The sequence below is a fragment of the Selaginella moellendorffii genome, unplaced genomic scaffold (genome assembly GCF_000143415.4).
Source record: "Selaginella moellendorffii unplaced genomic scaffold, v1.0 SELMOscaffold_4, whole genome shotgun sequence".
NCBI lineage: Eukaryota > Viridiplantae > Streptophyta > Lycopodiopsida > Selaginellales > Selaginellaceae > Selaginella > Selaginella moellendorffii.
Genome location: NW_003314265.1, coordinates 2,860,029 through 2,875,935, shown reverse-complemented (window position 1 = coordinate 2,875,935; position 15,907 = coordinate 2,860,029). Strand labels below are relative to the sequence as shown.

Sequence of the window (15,907 nt, the reverse complement as noted above, 5' to 3'; positions counted from 1 at the left end):
GATCCTGCTAGGAGCGTAGGGTAGTTTTAGAATTGCGAAATTCTTCATGAATTGTCCTCTGGATGATGGCGTCTGTACCAACGTCCACAGCAGCAGTTTCTTCGCCCAGAACAAGAATCTTACACCTCCGTAGTAAAGCTCGTGCTAGACTAAGGAGTTGTCTCTGTCCGACGCTAAAGTTTTCTCTGGCTCCTTCAATACAAAATGAGAACAAGTACCAAAGAGAAACACACCAACCTCTGCGTCTAAACGTTTAGAATTCCGCTTCACAACGTCCTTGAGATGATCTCTTTCCAGAGACTCCCAGATCTTGACGTCCTTGTGCTCGTTGAAAGGATCTAAATTGAAACGAATGCTACCTGAGATAGAAAAACGCGTCAGAAAAGACTTTGTTTTTTTTTAAATGTACAAACCTGAGAATAGAACTGGCGTCGGTGGAATGATTCCGACAGCAAGTCTCGCAATCCCATCATCGAAATGTAATACCCGTCAATCAGAATCTCTCCACTCTCGATCTCCACCAGACGGAACAGTACGCTGAGCATGCTGAATTTGCCTGTTCGACCAGCCATTCCCACCTTCTCACTCACACAGGCCATGCAGCACGGGCGGAAGATCCGGACGATATCTCATGACTACTTTGGCTCCAGCAGAAGGCCAACCGGGAGGAGGACGTCGGTTCTCAACCACGAGTGGAGCTTCCGGGGGTAACTCTGCGTAAGTCCCCACCCTTTCAACGGCGTTGAAGCTGTTTCTAGGCTAAGCTTGCTAGTCGCAATACTAACTCAAGAGCAGGCCCATCTGAGGTGCCACAGATGCTTGACTCGATGCGTTTGCATTGGCTAAAACAGCAAATGCCGCGGCGAGAAAGATCATGAGGCCCCCGATGAACTCGAGACGTATACCGAGCCACCTGTTTCCACTCATATTGACGAGCGTAAAACGGACGTTGTTATCCATTGTCTTGCCATTAAGCTCAGCAAGGCGATCATGAGCTCTGCAAGCTCGAATAGTCGCCACGCCGTTGAGTGCCTCCTCAAACTGTGCGTAAACAGGAGAGCGAGTTATAGAATCTTCCCGCATAGTGCTCTGTGTGGAAAAGAAAAGTCAGTATCAGGAACCAGAAAACAAAGATACGCTGCATAAAATCCAACAAGGAGACGTAGAATACCCCAGAGAGAGATCGTATTATCGACCCCTATGAGCACAAACGCAGACAAGCAACAGTGCCACGTTCCTGTCGATCTCTCCGGTGTCTTTAGCGAGCGGTTCACAATACGGCTGATTGGGTTTGTATGAAAGAAAGACATGAGCACGAAGGACGGACGCCAGCATCCCGTTGTGAAGACGAGTTTAAGAGCGTAATCAGAACCTGCAATTCTCGGTCAGGAACATAGAAGCTTAAACTTACAACTAGCAAGATACCTGACAAAATGACAGTGCTCCATAGATACCATTGTAAAAGTTGGGACTGTGTTCTTGACCCGAAGTTGGCTGTGTTCAATAACTGAGCCAAGCGGTGCTAGAAAGTCGAAAAGTTTCTGCCATAATGTAGCAAAGAAATAGGATGGCCACAACCCAGAATCCACCGAGAGCATTTTTGTACCTGCAAAACAGAGAAAATCAGATGCTGTATACAAGTAAAAAATATAGTTACCTCTCGATCTCTTTTTTAGCCTCTGAGTTTTTCATGTCACCATTTATGTTCTAACCATTCAGCCGACTCTTCGTCGGTATTTTACATCTTTCTGGCATTCTCCATAAGCTGCTCCATTCCAAATAAGGTCCTCATATGTTCCCTGCTCCTTTATCATCCCGTCGTGGACCAAGAAGATATAACCAACTTGTGGAAGAAAATGGAGCTGGTTTGTCGCCAGAACTCTCGTTTTTTTCTCTTAGTTCGCCACACAGACATTTGTCAAAAACTTTGCGGCGACGTGTGCATCAAGTGCACTATGGCGGTCATCGAAGACATAAACGTCCGGGGCAGCGTAAACAGCTCGTGCTATAGATACTCTTTGCATCTGCCCGCCACTAAGATTGATACCTCGCTCGCCAGTTTCTGTAAGGTCTTGATCCTGCCGAGCTGTTTAGTACAAATTATACAACTTAGAAAAACTACTTACAACTAATATTTGGAGGTCCCGTGCCAATGCGCTTCGATAGCCCTGTTGTAGCGCACTGGATCGTAAGGAGCTCCAAATAATACATTATCACGGACCTGTTCAACAAGCGTTGTTTAGTTCCGCTAGAAAAGAAAAATATCTTAGTGGCGTTAAAAATCCATGATACTTGTGGAACATATGCTACTCTTCCTCTCAATACAATTTCCATATCAGCAAGAGGAGGCAGCTCTTCAAGAGCAGCTGAAATTAAAGAGGTTTTTCCCTCTCCAGTTCCCCCAACAATGGCCACAAAACATCCAACTGGGACCTCAAAATTTATGTTCATAAGAGTAGGCCGCTCTGCCTGTTTCAGAACATTAAGAAACAAAAAACAAGAAAGTGAAAGCACAAACCTTTGGATCCCAGAAACACTAATAGCAGGTAAATCCTTCTGCATAGGTGGATTGGGTAGTAATGCGAGTTCATCGGCAAGAAGGAGCTCTTGCGATCTCGTCAAGGATACTTTTGCATTGACAGCCTGTAAGACCACACCAGCAATTGAGCGAGCATCTAAAAACATCCACCTGTTATCAGACTCGGGAGCATGAATAAGGGAAATCTCACAATAGAAGAGAATTAAAAGCTTTTGCCAGTGCGTGTAAATGCCAAATGCTAAAATTTGTAAGAAAAAACAGGAAAGCTGTTCAAGAGAAAGCTGTTTATCTGCAAGAGGAGATGTTTCAGAAGATAAAAGAAACGGTAGAACTAAGGGAAGTTACTGCAGATAAAAGCTGTGCTTTACGGAACCAACTAAGCTTGTCATTCTGAATTTTTGAGCTAAAACTATCCTCCCAGGCATAGCATCTGTGTTCCAAAAGTAAACACCGAGACAATAAAAATACGTAAGTAAATACGTAAGTAAAAAAGTTTTACTTCACAACGTCACACTTCACACTTCACACGCCGTAAGTTTCACAAGTTTTACTTCACGCCGTCACACTTCACACTTCACAATCTCCTTCCTGGGTCTCTGGGGGATAAATCCATGCGACAGCAGTGAACACACCCTGTGCAAATCCATCATCAGCAGCAGGCAAACGAGAGTTTAACAATCAACTTACTTGTGTTGCGAAGTAACCGCAAGAAACCCCGAACGCATACCTTCAATAACCATTGGCACGGTCATATCGAACTTTAAGAAACACATCGGACCAACTTACTCGTCAAGGTAATCCTTGAGCTCAAGAACAAAACGAAACTTCGTGATCTCGGCGACTAGAGCGTAAAACAAAGCATAACGGTTGCCATTTGTATTCTCTCACGTAAATCCTCGTTTCCAGGCACAGCATTATCAGGACATCAATCCAAGTAGCCGAGAGCATAGCAACATAATCATATAGTAATCACCAAGAAGAGAATAATAAAAGCCTCGTAAGGAGGAAGGGATTTGTTTCCTTCGGGATTGTCACTAGAGATCCTCAGGGCGAGCTGCGCAAGGCAGCTAGAGCGATAAGAAGAACGCTGGGCCTCACAACGGGGCCGTCCTAGGAGCACCTGATCAGCCGGATCCCCTTGACGGCGAAGAAGAGCAGCGATGTTGATGACGAGCGTGTCGGTGACGCAGGGAGTGAATGCGGCGATTCCATTCTCGATCTTCGTCTCCCAAAATTGCCCCATATTCTCGTGCAAAACCCGAGAGTACAGGCTGCTCGCGATTGGATGACCTGGAGGACAAGTCCATGGGAGGATCCAAGCGCAGCGCAATCAACCCTTTGAGAGGATGGCGTATGTTTAAGAAAGTTTATAAATTATATTGGAAGTGAATAACCTAGAATATACTTGGAGGTGTTTAAAAAGCTTACATTTATAATCACAAAAATTAACCTCAATAAATAATAACCATTAGTGGTAAAATGTGTCTAATCTAGGCATATCCACTTATAGCAATTGCTTGCCCTAGCCAGACTAGACCTCTTACTTGAGCATTAGTCCAAGTAATAAACAAGTTACAATGAAATCAAAGCAAGAAGAAGTTCAAACCTTGAAAACAATGCAATAGAGTGGGCAAGCAAAAGTCAAATGTTAAACTCCCCTCCTTCATATCCCCATTTTTAATTGCAAACTTGCAAGAGCAGAAGCTTAAGGTCCTTTTCCTGATCAGCCCCTCCGTCAAGAGGTAACGGGTTCTGGTTTGTACTTGATCTGAACAGTAATATGGTTATATAGCTGTCCTGGCTGCCAGCTATATATATCTTTCGGGATCCACAAAGACTTTGAGTCTAAATACCACAACAATGATTTCTCCATAAGTGCATGGAAAACCTCTTTAACACTTATTTTCATGGGCACATTCCACAGTGCGATCTGGCTATAACGTTATATGCCCGAGACCATCACTTACAAAGAGATCAACAGTTTAAAATTAATTAGCTAATCACAACACTAATTACTCTTCAGATTTAAGTTAAGCCAGAAAGTTAATCCAGGGCAGCTTAGCTCAATGGAGCCTTAGCACTTTTGAGTGCCCTTTGTGCGCTCTCTACAGCAATCTGTGCCTCTTTATCCGGAGGAAACCTGTAATATGCTAACTCAGTATACAAGAGGTAAGGTGTGAGTACAATCCTGCCATGTCCGCACGAGATAGCTGGGAGCGCTACGTGTTTAATGCCCTCATCGCAAGTAAATGATATAGCGTCCCTGTAATGGCAAAAGAACAATATCTCATATTTGCTACACACTCTGGCATACCTGTAAGTGAGACCAGGATGCTCAGCAGCTTCTGACTCCGTCTTTGTAATGTGAGTAGCAATGATTTTAGATGCTGGCACTCCTTGTAAAGGGCTGAGAAACAAGTCAGTTAAAAGGTGAAAAACGAAATAACGAAAGACACCAAGCCAGTAAAGGAACCAGTAGGAAACCACGAAGCAACATATCTCTGAAAAGACAAAAGCTCATGTCAAATGCCAAACATCCCTTTGCTTTGCCTCTGTGTATCTGACCTCCAACAGGAATTACAATACAAACCACTCTTTTATGTTCCCGCATTTAATTACAAACTAGCAAGAGCCGACTTTACAAACATGAGGTCCTTTTCCTGATAAGAAAATCTCAAACAACATATAGAAAAGAAGAAAAAGAGTTACCTTGAGGTCCATCATCCTTATGCAGGGATCCCTGTCCGGCAAAAGGTGACGGGTTTGGGTACTGACCGGTTTATGGGTGTACTCCTAGAGGGCGGAAACCATGGGGTCTAACACCATATAGCCTTAGCGTCATGTCTTCGTCTTTGGACGAGTCGTCTTCGTCTTCAGATTCAGATTCATCGGCAGGATCGGGGAATATTTAGATTGGGCCTTCCTCTTTGTCCTCTGCGGCGCTGTATAACTGTCCACTCACCTCTCGAGTCACTCCATTGGCCACTTTCTGTCGCAGAAGCTCTGAATGTCCTGCATTCATCAGCCCCTGTTTGGCGGCAAGCTTCCTCGAGTTCGCACATCACAAGCTCGTTTGCGGAGTAAAAGTATACAATACTCACGAGTGCGTCAATCCGAGTGGTGAAAACGCTTGTATAATCGCTATCCATGTGACACACTAGGTGATTTGACGCATAGGAGTCTGCTGTAGTCAGCCGCTCCTGTGCGAACAAGCTAGCGAAAGAGTGAGTACTTGCGGCATTTTTGAGACGGGAAAGAGAACTTGGACGGTTCAGCCTCTCGTCCTCCCCATTTCGGCACAGCAACACCATCGCAAGTGATGTGCGTCTCACCACCAAGGACATGTTTTGCGCATACCAATCCTATAACCGAACGCCAAACATTCACAGCAACAAGAAGAGAGATTAACACATACCCAGCAATCTGATGTTCCCACCGCAGCCCGCAGCTCGTCATTCATCCTGCAAACAAATACGCTGTACATATTCCTACTTTGTAAATGCGTGCTCCAGAGCTCTCGGCGTACCGCACGTTGATAGCTCCAGAGATGCTCGAATGTAACCCATGAGTCGAGATCGGCGTAAATTAAGAAGTTCGAGTTGTATTGAATAGACGCTCCTGCAGTCATCCTAGCCACAGCCCTAAACCCGTGGGTTCTACTTTGGCGCCAACTTTTATAAATTCTAAGGCTCGCGAGTATCAGTACTTCGGCGAGGGTCGAACTCGCGACCCCCGCGTGGGAAGTGCAACGTGTTAAGTCTAACACTCTCTTAGCATATGCTCTGGACACGATTCTAGGGCTTGTGACCCCCGTTTGTTTGTAGGTTCTCGCGCATCGGCTCCAATTCTCCCGGATTTTGGATCCGCCGCGCTTAGATCCTGGCTCCCAGCTCGCGGGAAGTCGGCTCTACATGCTGAACTCTGGGGTTTGGATCGTTGTTGTGCGCCTGGTGCTCCATTTCCTCGACACCTTGATGCAATGCCTGCCGATTGTGGTAGCGCCGCCGCTAGCGTCCAGCGGGAGTGCCCTGTGCGCGGTCGTGCTGTGGCGGCCGTAGGGAGTGGTCTAGCTGTCGGGAGGAGGCGCTGCTACGATGTGGCCGTGGAGGCGGCGGGAGAGATTCTCGCTCGACGAGCTCAAGTACGTTTGGCTGAATTCTCTTTCCTCGCCCTTCTCTTCTCACCCGGAATGGTTTTCTCGCCAGATTTCTCACTGAGCAATTGCAAAGGATCAGCTTTGTCAATGACTTGAATAAGGTGTGGATTGGATCCACCATCTCTTCTAGTTCTACCGCGCGGAATTTAATTTTTAATTTTTTCTTTTGTTACTAGGACTCGGTGGTAGAGATACTTAGATCCATGGCGGAGCTTATGATATGGGGTGATCAACGAGACGCTTCGATTTTTGAGTAAGAACCTAGCATTCTCTCGATTTGGATGGAGAGATGATTGTTATTCACAGGTACTTTATGGAGAAGCAAGTAATGGTTTTGTTTCTGCAAATTCTCGAGCTTAGCAGCAACACCACGGCTGTTGTGGTCCAATTACTACAGACTATCAACATCATGGTTCAAAACATTCGGAGTGACCATGCCATATGTAATGTTTTTTCTTTTTTTTTTCCTAGAGGGATGGGCCTTACGTTTTGCTGTTGGTGTGGCAGACTATATATTTAGCAATGGGTACCTTAACCACTTTATCACGTATCCCTATGACTTCCGGGACGAAGAACTGCTGGCCTACTACATTTCTTTTCTAAGGTAAATACACCTTCGACTTTCTGGTTGCCTTTATTTTTTCCTTTCTTGTAGAACAACAAGCACAAAGCTTGATCAGACCACAATATCGTTCTTCATAACAACCGAAAATGTATGTTGCGTCTGTTCATTTCTGATAACATGACTGTAGAACGTTCTTGCAGGACAATGTGGTGTCGTTCCCACTTTACACAGAAGGGATCAAGTTCTTTCGGCACGAAGAAAGTATGGTGCGAATAGCAGTACGAACCCTCACTTTGAACATATATCATGGTAAAGCTATTCTACATTGTTCGTGTTTTGCGCTGCAACCGTGTCTTGTCTTGTTAGTGAATGACGACAGCGTGAGAAAGTTTGTTTCAAGCGATAAGGCTGTGGGATACATCGCCGACATCGTGGGCTTCCTTAAAGAAAAGAGTTTTTCACTGCATGCTTTGATGGCCGATGCCGAAAGGTACGACTTTTTTCAGTAGTGTGTAAATGTCCTGCTAATAAGTAGTATTTCCAGGAATCATGAGCCACTTCAGAGTAAATCAAGATTAGAAGGATGTATAGCAGAGACGGAGGAGATCCTTGATTATTGCAACGATATTGTCTCTGCTGGCATCCCTGGTTTGGCTCGCGCAATGACGGATAACTTGATGCATGTTTTTGTGCTCCCGCTCTTGTGTTCACTTGCTTCAGTACGTACCATTTTTGCTGGACGTGTGTTTCGTTTTTTCCTTTTGATCATTTGGCGATTACAGGAAAATGCTCTCTCTGCGCTCTATCTGCTTGCTCGTGTTTTGTGCCTCATCAGACACAAACCGTTGGCAAATGGTGTCGCTGCCGCGCTCGTTTGTGAATCCTTTCTTGATAGCTCGCCGCCGGAACAGGAACGTCGTCCCTTGAGTGCTTCAGACCTGACCCGGGAAAATGGCGTCTCTTCTTTGTGTCCAATGTAGTCTGTGAGCTTTTTACTCGTAAAAACACGACGCTCATTCTAATGTCGTTGCTGTGCAGGGAGCTGGTTCTGTCACATGTTATATCTGATAGCGACAGGGTTATTGTGGCTTCCGTGACGTTTTTACTGGCTCTTCTTCACAATGAAGGTAATCGGTGCATCATTGTTACAATTGTTTCTAAGTTCGGCCTCTAAACAGTGGATGATGCAATTTTGGAAGTACTTGGACTTCTTCCTCGTTTGAAACAACATAAAAGACGCCTTTTGGTTTGTGACTTGTTTACTATGTCCCTTGCTCACGACAGTTTTTTGCAAACTTTTTTTGCAGCAAGCTTTGATGGGAAGCAATTCAGACGAAGAGCTGTTTGGCGACGAGGATACCCTTGATGTTTGCGACTATTCCACATTAGCGGTAAGTGCTCAATCTTTTGTACTGGTTTTTATTGTGCTGCTTCTTCAGGTTGAAAGTGAGAAAACTGTTGATGGAAAAAGGCTTCGTGGCACAAACTTCTGCAGAGCTACCAGAAACGATAGAAATGCCAAGTGTAACTCTTTCGTGCGTATGCAAGAAGCGGTAAGAATTTGCTACCTGTTTACGTAAAGAGCTGAAAGTATGATTTGGAACGTTGAAGGTCGTGAAGAAGCTTCTGGAGCTATTATGCAGGCGTCCACCACCTTGCATAGAAGCGTTATGGCAATGTGGTGCTTTGCTGCGGCAAATATTTCCTTACCATCAGGAAAATAGTGTCCACAGCTCGAGGATTGCTATGATTCGTGTAAGTCTTTTCTTTCTTTGTATAAGCTGTTTCTGACACGAGTTGTTTCTGCAGACTGCACGCATAGAAGCTAAAGAGGCTGTTCTAAAAGAACTAGACGACTGCTGGTGTGATGCTATTCCGTTTGTTGTCGTTGAAGTCTGGCAAAAATCTCGGAAAGGTATCGATGTTTTATCTTTAGTTTGTCACGGTTCTGATTCGACCATTGCCAGCTCTGGAAGGCTCTTATTATCGAGATGATTCGACAACTCTACTTATTCAAGCACAAAGGAAGATTTTGGATGGTAAAAGTACTACACTCTTTTTGCCTATGTTATTCTGATTTTCGATTATCTCCAGACAGATTCTCGTCTTCTGTAGTCGCCGATAGGATGCAGGAAGCTATACAGGTTAGTTTTAACTCTCCCTTCTTAACTTATAAACTTATGAAAGAAAGCGCAGGTTTTTGTGGCCCTGCACCAGCTACTTCATCTTCTGATTGGCGAGTCGGTCCCAGAAGCACTCCCTCTAGACATGTCATCCAGCGGCGAATATGTAGCGAAAGTAGGCACCGAGGTGGATTTAAGTAAGTTACCTCACAACTACACTCGAAAACCGTGATGACAATCTTGCAGGCTCCGTGGACGCGCTACCGTGCCGGATTGCATTCGAGAGAGGCAAAGAGCGCGACATGTATCTCGTACCAACCGTAAGTTTCACAGCGGGCTGGCTCGTTTTGGCCGACGGCGTCTCGCCCAAGGGGGTCATTCGTGTCATAGCTCCTTTGGCTGGCTGCCTGGTAAGAAAATCTAAGTTCCTAAGTTCGCTTAAACTTTGGTTGTTCCAGCCCGAGATTGACGAGGAACACAAGCGGTGGCTCCATCTAAGAATCCGGCCACCGCAATGGCCTCACCGCAAGCAAACCAAGCCCCCCAGTCGCACGAAACGAGTCGACGGTCGCTGGACTCTAGCTTTCGCGGATCCACAGAGCTGCGAGAAAGCGCGCGACGCTGTGGTGGTAGCCATGACCGCTCAGAAGAATGCTGTGCTCGAGCTCCTCAAACCATTGCTCGAAGAAGAAGAAGACCACGCTGTACCAATATAGTATCAAGGAAGACCAAAAAAAAATTTAGAGTCGCCATCCACATCTCTTTAATTTTTTGTATGATACATCTCACATCTCAAAGTTACCAAACTCAGCTCTTGCTTGGATCAAGCACAGCAAGCTCTTTCTCCACAGTAGCGCTCTTGCTTGGATCAAGCAAAGCAACCTCTTCTTCTCCACAGAAGAGCTCTTGCTTGGATCAAGTAAAGCATTCTCCACAATAGAGCTCTTGCTTGGATCGAGCAAGCGCAAGCTAGGCCGTGGACGCGGCCCTCCCTTTCCCCCGCGGCATTTTCCCAGCGCCAACATCTTCCACGTCCTGCTTCTTGTAGTAGTGCGGCGCGATCTCCACGAGCCAGTCCTTCTTCACTTCGATCACATTCCTCATGTACTCCTTGGTGGTGAGCACCAGCTCGTTGTACACCACCCACCGCGGCAGCACCTGCGAGAGTCCCGAGCTGGGATGGATGTGCACCACCTGCGGGTTCTTCACCGTCTTGTACGAGCCGTTCTTCTGGATCTGCGCCGTGTGGTAGAAGAAGCCTGCCGTCACCGTCTTCTTGATCGCCTCCAGGTCGTTTGCGTTGCTTGTCAGCTCGATCTCCACCCGCTCCAGCAGCGACTGGAGCTGGTCCCGGATGTCGCGAGCCCGCTTCATGCTGCGCACCTGGATGTAGTTCTCGTAGCACCAGTTGGAGCTGTAGTTGGTCTCCTTCCACGAGTCGTAGACGCGCATGAGCGCGATGTGGTCGCCAACATTTCCGGAGTGGAAGTTCATGCGGGCCGTGTCGGCGTGGACCTGCTTGTCCTTTGGCCGGTAGAAGATGGCGTTGCCAACCGAGAGCATCGCGGCGATGGAGATGATCTCCTCGGAGCACTTGAACTTGTCCGACGCCACGATCATCTTGGACAGCATTGGGTCCAGCGGGAACTCGGCCATCCTCCTCCCCAGCTTCGTCAGCTCGCCGCGATCGTTGAGCGAGCCCAGCGCGTACAGCTGCTCCAGGGCCCTCATCAGCGTCTCCGCAGGGGGAGGATCCATGAAGTCGAAGTTCATGAGGTCGTTGATGCCCAGGCTCTTGAGCATGAGCACGATGTTGCCCAAGTTGGTCCGCTGGATCTCCGGTACCGTGTTGTCCTCCATCTCGTTGTTGAACGACCACTGCGTGTAGAGGCGGAAGCACTTGCCGGGGGACGTCCGCCCTGCTCGTCCGGCTCTCTGCATCGCCGCCGCCTTGGAGATTGGAGCCACGATCAGCGACTCCATCCCGGTCCTCGGGTTGAAGCTCTTCTGCTTGCAAAAGCCGGGGTCGACCACGTACTTGATCCCGTCAATCGTCAAGGACGTCTCGGCAATGTTTGTCGCGAGCACCACCTTTCGTGCTCCAGGGGGGGTCGGCTCGAAGATCTTTGCTTGCAAGTCGGATGGAAGGTTGGCGTAGATGGGACAGATTATCAGCTCCGCTATCCTGGACCCCAAGCCCCTCGTTCTCTGCTTTAAAATCTCCTCCGCTGCCTCGATCTCCTCCTGACCCGTCAGGAACACGAGGATGTCTCCGCCGGGGGGCTGCGTGATGTGGATCTGCAGCACCGTCACAACAGCAGCGTCCAAGTAGTCGGCCTCCGGAGCCTTGGTGAACATCATGTCCACTGGATATCGCCTTCCCGGAATGGTAAAGATCGGGGCGTCATCAAAGTACTTGGAGAACTTCTCGGCGTCCAAGGTCGCACTGGAGATCAGCACCTTGAGATCTTGCCGGAAGCGAGTGATGTCCTTCATCAGCCCAAAGAGGACGTCCGTCGAGACGGTCCGCTCATGAGCCTCGTCGACGATCATCACGCTGTAGCTCTTGAGATCCGGCTCGCCCAGAAACTCACGCAGTAGCATACCGTCTGTCATGTACTTGAGCTTAGTCTTTTCCGAGGTGCAATCTTCAAACCGAATCGAATAGCCCACCTCATGCCCGAGCTTCACATTCATCTCTTGGGCCACTCGAGCCGCCACACTCATCGCCGCCACCCTCCGGGGCTGAGTGCACCCGATCTTTCCACGCTCAGTGTAGCCGGCTTCGTGAAGATACTGTGGTATCTGCGTCGTCTTCCCCGACCCCGTCTCTCCCACTATCACAAGAACCTGGTACTGCTCTATGGCATCCAGTAGCTCCTGCCGGTATGGATAGATTGGCAGCTTCTTTCTCTCCTCAAGAATGTGCTCGTGCTCCGTTTGCGCCGCAGCTTTCCTGCTCTCCTTTTCATCCATGGGCTCGTTCTCGCCGGACATGATATCGGCTTGGACGAACTGGACTTGGTCTTCGAACACAAACTCGTACTCGTCAGCCTTCTTCTTGTCCGCGGCACCGAATTTCATCTTGGCTTTCCCGCTCTGGTAGTCCTCCCAAGCGTCCTGCTCGGCAAAGGGTATAGCCCTGTCCTCAGGATCCGGGTCCTTGTAGCGCTCCAGGGCCACCGCGAAGCGCCTCTCCTGCTTGACCCTGGAGATTTCATCGTCGTAGGCCTCTGGAATCTGGTATCCGACGATGTCGTTCGTGTCCTTGGTCATCTTCATGGCCAGATCAAACACCTCCTGCTTGTACGCCTTCTCCTTCTTCTCCCTCGCCGTCAGCTTCACCTCCGCGAACAGCAACTCCTCGTCGATGAGCGTGTCCTTGAGCTCCTCTAGCTTCTTCTCTTGCCTCTTCTTGAGGTAGGACTGGCGAGAGATCTCCCTCGCCACCTTCAGCCCCTCGTCACTCTCCTGTGCTTGCAAGCGCCGCTTGTTCTCCTCCTCTTGCTCGCGAGAAATCTTGTGCTCCATCACCTTTCTGGTGCTAGCCTCGTCCCTCTCCTTCAGCCTGGCCTCCAGCTCCTCCTTCTCCCGCTGATCCTTCTCCCTGGCCCGCTCCCTCTCCACCTCCTCCTCCTCCTCGAGCGTCCGCCGCCCCCGCTTGGACAGAATCCCCACGTCCTCGTCCTCGTTCTCCTCCTCCTTCCCGCGCTTTCGAAGATTGCCATGCTTGGATTGTTTCTTCGCCGCTGGCGATGGCGATGGCGCTACATTCCCCTCGTCGTCCCCAGCCACGAGCTTGTACTCCTCCTGCTTGCGGGCATACCTCGCCGCCTCGATCTCCGCCTGCTGGTAGCCGCTGAGCCCCGATTTCTTGCGAGGAACCCTTGCGAAGAGCTCGCGGGCGAGCCTGTCCGTTACCTGGCCAGGCGGGAACGAGTTCTCCTTGAGCCGCGACGCGAGCACCGCGGAGCTCGTCGCCGATTTCGCAAGCCCGATGACGAACGACACCACGGCCGCCTCGGAGAAGCCCTGGATCTCCTGGAGCTCGTCGCTCACCCACGTCTTGAGCGCCCTTTCCTCCCCGGCCATGGCCAAGAGCCCTAACCCTAAATCTCGTGGGCTTCCTCCACGCTCATATTGCTTGAAAGGAGATAGAGCGCCGCGGCGCCGGGCTCCAGCTCGTGGATCGCCGCCGCGGCTGCCGTCCCCCGCCGCGATTCGCCGTGGTTCTTGCACGCCGCCAGCATCGTCAACCAGGCGATGGAGTCGGCCTCGTAGGGCATGCCGCGCAGCGCCTCCTCCGCCTCGGCGATCATCCCCGCGCGCCCTAGAATGTCTACCAGGCACACGAAGTGATCCATCTTGGGCGCGATCCAGTAGTCCCCGATGGAGGATCGCAAGTAGCAGCAGGCATCGATCACGAGCCCCGCGTAGCTGCAAGCGCACAGGATGTTGAGATAGGTAACGCTGTTGGGCTTGATCCCGTGGAGCTGCATGGACTGGAAGAGCTCGCGAGCGGCGCCGCCGTGGCCCGCCTGGGCGGTGGCGGTGATCATGGTCGTCCACGCCACCACGTCGCGAGCCGCGGTGATGCCGTGGAAGAACACCGCCGCCGCCGTCTCCAGGAAGCCGCTCTTGGCGTAGGCGTTGACGAGCGCGATCGCGATGGCGGGCCGGGACTCCAGCCCCAGCTCCGCCGCGCACTCGCGGGCGCTTGCGATCCCAGCGGCGTCGCAGCACGACTCGATCATCCCCGCCATCACGGCCTCGTCCGGCCGCCAGCCCTCGAGATCCAGCGACGAGAAGACGCGCCGCGCGTCGCGGGAGAGGCCCGACTGCCCCAGCCCGGAGATCATCACCGCCCACGACGCGCAGTCGCGGCTGGGGATCCTCTCAAACATCGCAATGGCGCGCTCCAGATCCCCATTCTTGGCATTTGCGGTGATCATCGAGTTCCAGCACGCAACGTCTCGCCGCGGCGCTCGGTCGAAAACCTCCGCTGCCTCCGCTAGAAAACCATTCTGCGCATACGCCACGATCATCACATTCCACGCGACCGAATCCTTCTCCTTCATGGACTCGAAGATGGCGCTTGATACAGCCAGATGCCCGGCCTGGGCATATCCATACACCATCGCGGTCTCGGTCACCGTGTCTCTCTGCGGGGAAAGATCAAAGAGATCCTTCGCGGGATCCAAGCTCCCGTGCTGGAGGTACGCCGCGATCATGACGTTCCAGGAGACCGTGTCGCGGCCGGGCATCCGATCGAAGACCCCGCGCGCCCGCTCGACCTCGGCGTTGCGCGAGTAGGCCCGGATCATCGAGTTCCACGACACGATGTTTTGCTCCTCGGCGGCGTCAAACAGGCTCTTGGCGTCGTCCAGGCAGCCGTTCTCGGCGTAGCCCGTGATGATCGAGTTCCAGGAGGCGATGTCGCGGACGGGCATGGCTTCGAAGAGGCGGCGCGCGGATTGGAGGTCGCCCAGCTCGCCGAATCCGGCGATGAGCGCGTTCCACGCCCAGGAGGACGTCGGGGCGTCCTTGTTGGGCATGGATTCGAAGAGCGCCGCCGCCTCGTCCAGGCAGCCGTGCTGCGCGTAGCCGGACACCATGACCGTCCACGTCACGACGCTCTGCTCGGGCATCCGATCGAACACCACCCTCGCGCGCTCCAGGTCCCCCTTTTGGGCAAATGCCGCGACGAGCGAGTTCCACGAGTAGGTATCTCTGTGAAGCATGGAGTGGAAGATTTTCAGTGCTTGTTCTGTCAACCCCTCCTTTCCGTACACCTGGATCATGATGTTCCAAGAGATGATCCCCGGACTGGGAATAGAATCAAACATCGCTCTGGCTTTCAGCATGTGCCCGTTTTGGGCATATGCTGCGAGCATCAAGTTCCACGCAAACATGTCGCGTTCGGGCATTTTCTCGAAGGCAAAGTTGGCGAGGTCGATCCGGCGGTGGTGAAGGAGCCCCGCCAGCAGCGTGTTCCACGTAACCGCGTTCCATGCAGGCATCTGGTCGAAGGTACGCCGCGCGTCCTCCAGATGCCCCGACTGGGCATAAGCCTTGACCATGATGGTCCACGAGTAGACGTTCCTCTCGCGGATTCTCTCCAGCGCCTGGAGGGCGTCCCGGGCGGAGGAGCAGGCGCCGTACATCTGGACGAGGGTGTTGCCCAGGAACGTGTCGCGGTCGAGGCCGTGGCTGGCGATGTGGGCGTGGATCCGGCGGCCCTCTTGGAGCGCGCCCAGATCGGCGCATTGGCGGAGCGCGGCGGCGTAGGCGGCGGAGGTGGGGATCGCATTGGGGCGCAAGAGATCGGTTAGGGAGTCACGCAGGGAAGAGAGGAGCAAACGCATAAAACGAGAGCGGCCGGATCGAACGGCCCATATTGTCTAGAATCGACGGTACTGTTTAAATCCGCGGTAATTTAGGGTTCTTGGCCAAAACCCATTTGAGAATCAAGAATGTCAATCTTTACTATATTTGGACTAAACTTTAATGAAACGTCAATGAAA

The 15,907-nt window shown here is 50.8% G+C and overlaps 3 protein-coding genes and 1 pseudogene across 3 annotated transcripts; 1 reads left to right on the top strand and 3 right to left on the bottom strand.

Moving 5' to 3' along the window:
• Positions 1–7: 7 nt before the first annotated feature.
• Positions 8–3,782, bottom strand: LOC9653982 (annotated as a pseudogene).
• Positions 3,783–6,312: 2,530 nt separating this feature from the next.
• On the top strand, positions 6,313–10,196 carry LOC9653981 (protein TRANSPARENT TESTA 9). The gene is made up of 21 exons (XM_024668946.1): positions 6,313–6,680; positions 6,745–6,796; positions 6,872–6,948; positions 7,002–7,138; positions 7,203–7,299; positions 7,351–7,408; positions 7,461–7,569; positions 7,627–7,750; positions 7,805–7,979; positions 8,043–8,236; positions 8,299–8,387; positions 8,439–8,506; positions 8,568–8,651; positions 8,700–8,813; positions 8,872–9,015; positions 9,070–9,175; positions 9,228–9,299; positions 9,355–9,404; positions 9,457–9,580; positions 9,630–9,793; positions 9,842–10,196. The coding sequence occupies exons 1-21, from the start codon at positions 6,634–6,636 to the stop codon at positions 10,097–10,099; spliced, it is 2,343 nt and encodes a 780-aa protein (XP_024524714.1). The 5' UTR covers positions 6,313–6,633; the 3' UTR covers positions 10,100–10,196.
• Positions 10,123–13,912, bottom strand: LOC9653980 (pre-mRNA-splicing factor ATP-dependent RNA helicase DEAH1). Its single transcript, XM_002964151.2, has one exon. It carries the CDS (start codon positions 13,473–13,475, stop codon positions 10,353–10,355), a length of 3,123 nt encoding a protein of 1,040 aa, XP_002964197.1. The 5' UTR covers positions 13,476–13,912; the 3' UTR covers positions 10,123–10,352.
• LOC9653979 (pentatricopeptide repeat-containing protein At4g02750) lies at positions 13,467–15,902 on the bottom strand. Its single transcript, XM_024668947.1, has one exon. The coding sequence runs from the start codon at positions 15,746–15,748 to the stop codon at positions 13,493–13,495; it is 2,256 nt and encodes a 751-aa protein (XP_024524715.1). The 5' UTR covers positions 15,749–15,902; the 3' UTR covers positions 13,467–13,492.
• Positions 15,903–15,907: the final 5 nt, after the last annotated feature.

Coding starts and splice junctions, on each gene's coding strand:
- LOC9653980 (XM_002964151.2), bottom strand. CDS start 13,475: ATGGCCGGGGAGGAAAGGGCGCTCAAGACGTGGGTGAGCGACGAGCTC.
- LOC9653981 (XM_024668946.1), top strand. CDS start 6,634: ATGTGGCCGTGGAGGCGGCGGGAGAGATTCTCGCTCGACGAGCTCAA. Junction 7,751..7,804: donor TTGATGGCCGATGCCGAAAG/GTACGACTTTTT, acceptor TAGTATTTCCAG/GAATCATGAGCCACTTCAGA. Junction 8,388..8,438: donor GGCTCTTCTTCACAATGAAG/GTAATCGGTGCA, acceptor GCCTCTAAACAG/TGGATGATGCAATTTTGGAA.
- LOC9653979 (XM_024668947.1), bottom strand. CDS start 15,748: ATGCGTTTGCTCCTCTCTTCCCTGCGTGACTCCCTAACCGATCTCTTG.